Source organism: Gekko japonicus, unplaced genomic scaffold (genome assembly GCF_001447785.1).
Source record: "Gekko japonicus isolate JY-2015 unplaced genomic scaffold, Gekko_japonicus_V1.1 scaffold1760, whole genome shotgun sequence".
Lineage (NCBI taxonomy): Eukaryota > Metazoa > Chordata > Lepidosauria > Squamata > Gekkonidae > Gekko > Gekko japonicus.
The window spans coordinates 238,264-248,361 of NW_015163655.1; the positions used below are offsets into that span (position 1 = coordinate 238,264).

Sequence of the window (10,098 nt, forward strand, 5' to 3'; positions counted from 1 at the left end):
GCTGGGTCGGACCGGTCCGGGGTTAGGGCTCCCGCTCCCGACCTTCGACGGGGCGCCATTGGTGCCGGTGGCGGAGGTTAGGAGTTTGGGGGTGCTCCTGGACTCCATGTTAACTATGGAAGCCCAGGTAGCAGCCACTGCCAAGTCGGCATTTTACCACCTCCGGCTGGCACGGCAGTTGGTTCCCTTCCTCGACCGGAATGACTTGGCCACGGTGATCCATGCGACGGTTACCTCAAGGTTAGACTACTGTAACGCTCTCTACATGGGGCTGCCTTTGTCGCAAATTCGGAAGCTGCAACTAGTGCAGAATGCTGCAGCCAGGCTGTTGATGGATCTTCCTAGACGGGATCACATCCAGCCTGTGCTGAAAGCGCTGCACTGGTTGCCAATAGCTTACCGGGTTCGCTTCAAAGTGCTGGTCGTTACCTTTAAAGCCCTATATGGCCAGGGACCAGCCTACCTAAGGGACCGCCTTGCCCCACATGTTCCCCCAAGGGCACTACGGTCAGGGACTCAACATCTACTGGCTGTTCCAGGTCCCCGTTCTATTAGACTCAGCATGACCAGGAACAGGGCGTTCTCGGTGGCGGCTCCTATCTGGTGGAATGAGCTCCCAGAGGAGATCAGGGCTCTGCGGGACCTAGCACAGTTCTGCAGGGCCTGCAAGACGGAGCTCTTCCGCCAGGCTTTTGAATAGGAGCCGCCACCACTAGTCCACCACTAGTCCACCAGCAGTCCATCATTAGTGCACTAGTGCACCACCATCGCACTAGCTACCATCTATCCCCCATATATGGACATCAAGATGGGGCATGCACATCTAGTTGCTGCATTATGGGCGAGAACGGGTTGGTCAGGGATAGTCATTTTGCTTTTAGAAATTTTAGAATTTGTACAGATTGTATAATTTGCTATGCATCAATCTGTTTTAAATAGGGTTGTAATTTAATATTTTGTATTGTTTTATGGTTTTATCTGGCAATATGCCCTGTAAGCCGCCCTGAGCCTCCGGGGAGGGCGGGATAAAAATGTGAATAATAAATAAATAAATACTGACCTTTTCCAATCCTGTGGCCACTGTTGCATTTTCCAAATTTGCTGGTAAATTGAATGCAGCACTTTAACAGCATCATCTTTTAAGACTTTGAATAGCTCAGCTGGGATACCATCACTAGCTTTGTTTTTAGCAATGCTTTCTAAGGCCCATTTAACTTCACATTCCAGGATGTCTGGCTCAAGGTCAGTGATTATACCGTTGTGGTTGTCAAGGACATCGAGGTCTTTTTTGTATAGTTCTTCTGTGTATTCTTGCCATCTTTTCCTAATCTCTTCTGCTTCTGTTAGGTCCCTACCGTTTTTGTCCTTTATCATGGCCAGCTTTGCATGGAACGCTCCCTTGATTTCTCCAATTTTCTTGAATAGATGTACATATTTCATTTTCACATTGAATTTATATTCCACCCTCCCTTGCAAGTGGATTTAGGGTAGATTACAACAAAGAATAAAATGATTAAAACAATTTCAGTTTAGTCCAATTAAAATCTCAGTAACATAATTCATAAAATGGCAGAATAAACAATTTAACAAAATCTCCCAGATGAACCCTGTTATGTGTGCCCAAGTTGGATCAGAGTGCTGGGCAATGGGCATCAGACACCACCAATGGTACAAATTGATATAATGCAAATAAAAAGGAATGGGGTGGAGCACAGGGTAGAGCTGGGGAGGCCGATGTAGTTGGACACCTACCACTTCATCCAGAGGCCTGGTGGAACAACTCTGTTTTATAGGCCCTGCGGAATGGTAATAAGTCCTGCAGGACCCTGATCTCACTTGGAAGAATGTTCCACCAGGCCGGAGCCAGAGCTGAAAAGGCTCATGCCCTGGTCAAGGCTAAGTGAATGTCTTTGGAGCCAGAGACTGCCAGAAGATGTTGTTCTGAGGAACATAAAGCTCTTCATGGAAAATATGGGGAGAGACAGTCCTGCAGATATGTTGTGTGGGATCAGCCCTAATTAAAATAAGGTTAGGTTCTGTTACTTCCATCTAGCCTGGAACCACTTGCTTCTGTGTATGTGTGTTAAGTGTCCTCCAGACACTTCTGATTTAGGGAGACCTGCCAACCTAGCAGTTCGAAAGCAAGAAATTGCAAGTAGATAAATAGGTACCACTTCAGTGGGAAGGTAACAGTGTTCCGTGCACCTTGGTGTTTAGTCACGCCGGCCACATGACCACGGAAACATCTTCGGACAGCGCTGGCTCTTCGGCTTTGAAACGGAGATGAGCACCGCAACCCTAGAGTCGGACTCGACTGGCTTTCGAGCAAGGGAACCTTTACCTTTACTTTACCTATGAATGACCTCCAAACATGCTATTGTGAACAGCCTTGTTCAGATTCAGGTGGGTAGCCTGCCTTGGTCTGAAGCAACAGAATAACGTTTGAGTCCAGTGGCACCTTTAAGACCACAAAGTTTACTTCTGGGTATAAGCTTTAGTGTGCCTGCACATTTCTTCAGGTCTTGCAAACTGAAGGCTATGGCTTCCCTGTTTGAGTCAATCTATCTCATGATGTGGGTCTTCCTCTTTTCTTGCTGCCTCAACTTTCCCTAGCGTTATTATCTCTTCCGCTGAGTCTTGCTGCTAACTACCAGCGCATTCGGTGATATATTGACAGTCAGGAATGTGTAGGGCATAGTCCTTCACAGCGCAGTTCAAGCCCTGGAAACGTTTCTGATCAGAACGACCAGTCCTACATGAACGCGTTCCTGGATCGAGGAACACAAAGCAGAGGAGCCTGAGGCCGCGCCAACAGGCAGCTGCTGAACAGGACAGTTAAGAGATCCTAGTAATGACATCATAGAGGACAACGCACCCGTTGGAGCAAAGGCTTTATCGGGCCGCCCAATCCCAATCCTCGTACGTAGCAGGGCCCCTCCCCCTGGGCCGGGGCGTGAGACGCGCGCGCTCATAATGTATAATGGATAGTCGGAGGCCCGGCTGGGCATCTGGCGTTGCCGAGGGCGGGAGCGGGCTCTAGTGATTAATGGGCCGCTGAGGTGAGGCTCCTCCCTCCCCCGCCTCTCGCTTAATGCAACCGGGAGCCAGAGCCGGCGTTATCCGGCGCTTCATCTCCCGGCCTCGTCTCTCTGTTAATACTCCAAATGGCCGCTCTCGGCTCACCCTGTTTACACCCCCCTTCGGCGGACGCCCCCCTGATGAATGGACATTAGCACTTTTTCGCACGACTGTATCAACAAAAAGAGCTGCAGGGCCGCAATAATGGCGGGGAAAGCAAACACTCGGCCGGCCAGATTGACCGCGTCTGCTCTGTGTCCGCCTGATGGATGAGCTGGGCCTGACAGGCCGCGGCTCGGGGCCTTCCCGGCTCAGGCGGGCCCCGCAGCACCACCACCACCACCAGCAGCAGCAGCCTCTTGGCAGGCAGCAGGGCCCACGTCCAGTGCGGAGGGAGAAAGAGACGGGCCGTTTGTCGCCCTTCCAAGCGCAGAGGTGCTCTGAACCCTCAGTTACTGAGCTGGGAAAGCGGGAGGCAAAGGAGGCCCACTGCAGCCCCCAAAGCCTTTGGGGTTCAGGTCTGGGAGGGATCATGTCAGACAGCGCCAGGAAACTACAGCTAAAGGGCGCTCAGGAGGCTGTGTGTCTGTCTGTCCGTCCGTCCGTCCCCCCAATGGTATTCTGTCGGGCTGCAGTTTTGTTCCCTACCAGGGCTGCAGTGTTTTTCGACAGTTGCACAGCCATCACGAAGGCAAAGCGGAAGGCTTGCAGCGGCAGTGCACCTCGACATCTCGAGTGGGGGGGGGGGGGGCAGGCAGGCAAGTGCCTGCGCGCTTTTGAGGCGGAGAGGCGGGGTGGGGGAAAACCAAACCAACCTTCAGCTCATGTGGATGCTCCAAGCCTGAGCCTTCGGAAATGATTCCCACTCAATAACAGATATCTCTTTCGGGGAAATGCTATACAGACCCCAAACGGGACATTGTTGCGTTGTACCAACCAGTTGTGTAGAAGGCTTGCAGCGGCAGTGCACCTCGAGATCTCGAGTGAAGGAGGGACAGGCAGGCAAGCACATGCAGGGAGAGCCAGGAAGGAAGGGTAAATACTGCACATCCAGCCTGATGGCCAGTTTATTTCTAGAAGGCAGGGAGAAGTCGCCCTCAGTAGTAATTGCTACGCCTGAATGTTTTAACTCCTGTTGTCATCCGCTCTGAGCCCGTTCGCGCGGAGGACGGACTATAAACCAAAATAAATAAATAAATAAATAAATATATTTTTTAAAACCCTGAAACTCAAAAATAAACTGGTGGGAGGGTGGGACTTTTTATTCAATGGGGCTTAAGAAAGTGTTAGGATTGCAGCCTAAAAGTACCTTTGGTCTCCTCGAGGTGAATGTTAATAATAGGTGTAAAGTGGATTTCAAAACCCCCGATGTACATTCTTCCCATTGTCAATTTTACAATGATATTACAGATTGGTGTTCCACACACAGACACGATATTCGGTGCAGAATAACCACTGGGTGTGATGATGCTGAACTGGGAGCTGGGTCACCCCATGCAAGGTCGCTGGGTGAATTCCGGCCAGTGGCAAGTTCTCAGCTAACCTTCTTCACAGAGTTGTTGTAAGGATAAAATGGAGGAGAATGATATGAGCCGCTTTGGGTCCCTAGATCAATGAATAAATAATTTGTTTCATATGTTTACAATGTACTGGAAATCACAAATCACACACACAGAGAAAGAGAGAACTCTCTTTTCCTCACCATGGTAAAGAACACTAGGCAAACATACTTCTTGGGCATATTTTTGTCTTTGAATAGCAAAATAATGTGATAACAACTGACCTGAAGTAATTTTGCTTCCAAAATGTGTTGATTGGTTGACTGGCTCATGAAAAGATGAAAAACAAGCTACCTAAATGGACGTTCACTCACAAAACTCACATTTCAGGTAAACTTCAACTAAACTATTAGCAAGCCTGGCCAAATTTTACTGCGCTTGAAAAACTAACTATTTTCTCCTTAAAAAATCCCCCACCCTTTAATTTCTCTTGGGGGGGGGGGAATGACCAGTCCTAGCTTGCAATCTGCCACAGGTCTCTGTTTATAAACCGTGAGTTTCTGATGCCTTGGCACTAATTGAGCGCTAGCACTTCGAGTGTTGTGGAGGTATTAAGAGCTAGAATTCCAGCAACAGGCTATTAGCAGTTCCTTGAGTAAATCTTTGTAGATTTCCGCCGGCTTCCTCCGCCTCCCTCCCCCTTTCCCTTAACTGCAGGAGCTACCGGGGAAAATGGTCTTGTTGACATTGCTTCTGGCTTCTTAACACTTTAGGGGATGTTAGGCGCCAGTTCAAATACACTACACTCTCCTTGCAGTGTATACACTCCTTTTATAAACACAGTTCCTACCTGAGGAAGCTGGCAAATATTTTCTGCATAGATGACAGATTCTGCTTATAACGGACAAAGGAAATTCGTGATGTGTTAGAAGCCACTGGGACAAGAACTTCTGTCAACTTGCAAAACTCCTGTTCATCTCAGATCCCTTTAACTATTAAATAGGAGATATTTCCCCCCTTTGTTGAGTGAAGCTCCCAACAGCAAGCACACAGGAGTTTTTAAAAGGAAAGAAAAAGCCTACTTCAAAGAAAGCCATATAGCTTTTATCGCATGAGAAACTAGAAAGTGGGTATGAGGAAAAGGAAAGCATGGCTTGCGGGATTGGTACCTCTGAAGTACATACATTGTGTCTACCTTTCCGGCTAGGCAGGAAGATTAAATCTTGCACGGATATAGTTGAGAGGTCTACTGATAGTAATTTGTTTTTTAAAAATCTGAAATACAAGAGTGACATTCTAGGCAGTAATCTGCACGCAGTTGATGAAGCAAAAACAAAAAGCTGCCTTGTATTCCCATTCAAGAGGCAAACATTTATTAAAGCAAAACCTATCGTGGATTTGCGCCTGCTTCCTGGGAGAACGCGCCACTTTTGAACTTCTGCTTCTCACAGCTATTGAAGACTTGAGAGCCTGGGTGGGCTTTGGGGGAGGGGGAATCCCCAAATGGTCTGTGGCAAAGGTTCTTCTGTAGCAAGACGATTCCCGGGAACTTCTTTGCGAAGTGGGAAAGGCACGGGATGCCGCTTGCTGCGGGTGAAGGCAACCAAAAGGCAGCAGACTCGCCGTTCTGCAGATACTTCGCCAGCAAAGTTTAAAACCAGAGATAGACAGAGTGGCTAGATCTTCTGTAATTTAGGATACCGCAATGGCAATGCAACGGCGCAAACCTGCAGGTAGAACGTCCTTCAAACCTGCAGGTAGAAAGAGTCCTCCCGAGTCAATCGTTTACCATTCCTTGCTGGAGCTATTACTTTTTAAAATTTTGCTAAACTGTTGAACTAATAAAAGGCCATCCACCACCACACAGAGAACGTCGTATCAGACCCGCAATTCCACCAAAGTACTTGGGTAGAGGTTGTTCTTAACAGCCAGTCTTAAACGCACGAAGGAGACAAATTGAAATAAATGAAGCTTAGTCCCCAGTCAACAGCTTCACAGATTTGGCCGTTAATGGTTGGAAATTGTATGTGGGGGAGGAAATCGGAGTTGGATTGACTGTGCTGGGATTTCTCATGAGAGTGTGGTCGACTGGATTGGATTATTAACCATGTGCCATTTGATTAGACGACTGATAATTGTTATCAAGAGTCCCAGCTCCCCCCCCCTCGATCTTCAAAAATGCGTCCGCAAAATAAGACGACTAATGCCCCATTTTAAACACAACTTAGAAATAAATTCCTCTGAAACCAATGGCAGGTTCTTGCAAAATGAGATTAAAAATACCTATATGGACTAGAATTTAGAAATGCATCTATTTATATGGAAGTCTAGATCTCGGGATACACCTGGTGTATCCTTCGCTACCATTAAGAAAAACAAACATTAGGATTTGTTTTCAATAAGATGATTGTATCTTCAGTGGGCCCATTATGTAACTTTGATAAACGAAATGGGAGGGGAAAAGGCATCCATTCCTTGGCAATATTCCTAGAAGTTCCACTGGGAAGATGAGATCTTTAGCTGCAGGGTGATCTAAAATGCAAGCCTAAGAACCCATTCCTGGGAGTAAGACCCCCTGAATAGAAATGTGTAGGATTCTGAGTAGACGGGTTTAGGATTACTTTCTCGACGAAGGTTATCAGGGTGTTCACAGTCTTTGTCGCATGACGTTTGCCAAAAGGAGGCCTCATCTTGCCTTGCATACTTTCTGGTAGTGGGGCTGTGAAAGTCGGGTCATTTTCCACTGTCTCCCTCCCTCCCCCCTCCCCCCCGCTTCGTAGAGGAGGGATGCCTTTTGACATGGCAGCAACTGGTTGCATAGAGCCTGGGTGGCAACTGTACAGCGGGCCATGTCATTCAGGGAGAAACGGCAGCCCAGCTTTTGGGGGGGGGGGGAGAGAAGGGTTTGTTTACGCCTCGAGAATCTGCAAACCTTCAGTTGCCCGGGAGAAACCCAATGCTTACTGCAGTGCAAATTGCAAGAGGGTGAAATTGACACAGGGGAGGAAATTCTCAATGTGTATATAGGATCTGCGGTATCTCTCTATCTAAAATGCCAAGCAGTAACTAAGGGCCATTAGTTTAGACCCTCTCTCTCCCCCCTCCCTCTAAAAACGACTTCCCACCGGAGAAGATAAAGCAGGCGATAATGTTTCTTAAATAGACGCCCCTCTCCTCTTTCCTGGCGTTATCAGGAAGAGATAGAGCCGCTGGGCAGGGCTAGGTCATGTTATCTGCGGTCTTGGCTGCCGTCCCCAAACGCTGCCTTGTCATGGGAGACGCCACCCGCATTAGGACCCAGACTGGCCTCCTTCCGTCCTCAGTCACTCACCAAATCCCACAGACCCCACCGGGGCCGACAGTTCTTTCTCAGGAGAATTAGCCAGGCTCCATCTCAAAGTGGAAAGGGGCCGAGGGGTCTATCTAGAGACGGCTGTTGTGTCCTCCGTGTGAAAAGGGGGTGGGGTGGGTGTGTGTGTGGGGGAGAGTGACAGTTTGGCCTACCTTTCGGCCTCTCCCCTTTTCCTGCTTCCTCTTCTGGATCCCGCTGGGAAGGCAAGCGGTCCCGTATAGATTGGAACAGGAGATAAAAATCTTGGGGCCACAGGAAGGGATGCTTCTGGGTCCAACTAAAGTCATACAGATCACTGGAGAAAGCCACTTTAATTTTGCGGAGGCTACTAGCTCATCTGTTTTGAAGTGGTTTTGTCACTGGCAACTGTTATTACAATTAAGACTGAAGAGTAAACTCCAGGTCCATAAAAATCTATGGAACTTAATTTGGCACAAAATGTTTTTGTTTAGCACTCATGTGCAAGAATTTCTTTTGCAACATTAGAGGGAGCTGAGAAAAGAAAAGAAAACCCCCCACAGTTATTATCTATAACTGTCTGCTGAATTGCAAAATAGTTCCCTGGGAGTTAAGTGACATTATTTCAAGTGACTTCATGGCATTCTTTCAACAGAACTTACTTCCGTGTGATTTGTCTAGTTCGGCTTGTAAATAGCCAATGAAACCTCTATGTTAGCATCCTCTATGAAGGGAGGGAATACAGTTGAATTGGAGGGAGGAAAAAACTTATCCTGAAAAGTAGGGAGATCCTAAACTCGTCCACATTCAATAGGAATTAGGTGTGCTGATGCCTACTGATATCGATCCAATAGGATCGTGGCTGATGAGAGATTTGGTGGAAAGTGCCCTCAAGTCACAGCTGGCTTATGGTGACCCCCATATGGCTTTCAAGGCAAAAGACGTTCAGAGGTGACTGGCCAATGCCTGGCTCCGTGTCGCGACCCTGGTACTCCTTGGAGGTCTCCCGTCTACATACTAGCCAGGGCCGACTCCACTTAACTTCGAGATCTGACCAGATCGAGCTAGCCTGGCCTATCCAGGTCACTAGAAACAACCAAGTGCCTCTAAAAGCAATTAGGAAACGGCGCTCAGATCCAGCAAATAAAATCAGCCTTCTGCGCCTGTTCCATCCACTTTGGATGAGGAACTGCGGGTGAATAGCAAATGTGCCATCTTAAACAGAGGTTACACCCTTCTAAGCCAAAGGGTGTAACTGTGTTAGGATGACACTGTAAAGGCGCACTAGAACGCTGCCTTCACACATTCTGTCACTTTCAACCACTGGCTGGCACAACTAGTCACTCTACGACAGCCCACGCAAGGCCTTTTATTAGGACCAGCTACAATGACACAAAACGCAGAATAAAGGTAGCTTACACCAGCAGGTAAAAAGTAGCCAAAAAGTACCAGTACTACCCGAAGGTAAAAGTATCAGTACTACTAAAAGGTATTACGGGGTTTGTGGTTTGATTGTTATTTTGGACCAGTACGGCTTGAAACAGTTTCGAACTAGATGGGTTTGGGGGCCGGAGGTCTTGCTTCCGCTTAAGGTACATAGGATGAGAATCTACAGAACAGAAAAAAAGTAGGGTTAATATAAGAAAACCGTTCTTATACTCAGATTCTAAATACAAAATCACTCACCCCGAAATAATTTATTAAAACCAGTGGGGTTGACTCCCATGTGGAATAGTGAAAATTTTAAGAGGATTTATTCTCGAGTAAATATTTAGCAGCAGGATATGTTAGCGGGGTGCAAGCTTGCTCCTGCTGCAGTTTAGGGCACATGGTCAATTCGGTGAATCCCTGGACATGAAGGACTCTTTAGAATTCGAAGGGGATTTAAATTCTAGTCGTTAACCGATTTATGGAAAGCTGCGAAAAAGGGCGCCTTTCACACACGCCGAGTAAGGCACTTCCAATCGCGCAATTCGTTGATGCCTGTAGAATTTTTGAAGAATACCTCCGGCGAATGCCACCCCCCAAATTAACTCCTGGGATTACAAATCGATAAAACGGAGTCAAGCCTTTTGGGTGAAAGGGTGGCAGGATATTCTTTTCGGGGAGGAAGGGATTGGTTCGAAATTAGATTTCACCGCACAGTTTTTAAATGAACGAACTGGAAGTCCCCAAAAGGATGGTGGGTGGCACTGGGCTGGAAGGGGGCGA

The 10,098-nt window shown here is 47.6% G+C and overlaps 1 protein-coding gene across 1 annotated transcript in view; it reads right to left on the reverse strand.

Moving 5' to 3' along the window:
• NKX2-5 (NK2 homeobox 5) overlaps positions 1-3,008 on the reverse strand; it is a 25,507-nt gene extending 22,499 nt beyond the window's left edge. The window contains exon 1 of the mRNA XM_015407698.1: positions 2,876-3,008. Coding sequence (XP_015263184.1) covers positions 2,876-3,008 — 133 coding nt within the window. The remainder of the gene's footprint in view (positions 1-2,875) is intronic.
• Positions 3,009-10,098: the final 7,090 nt, after the last annotated feature.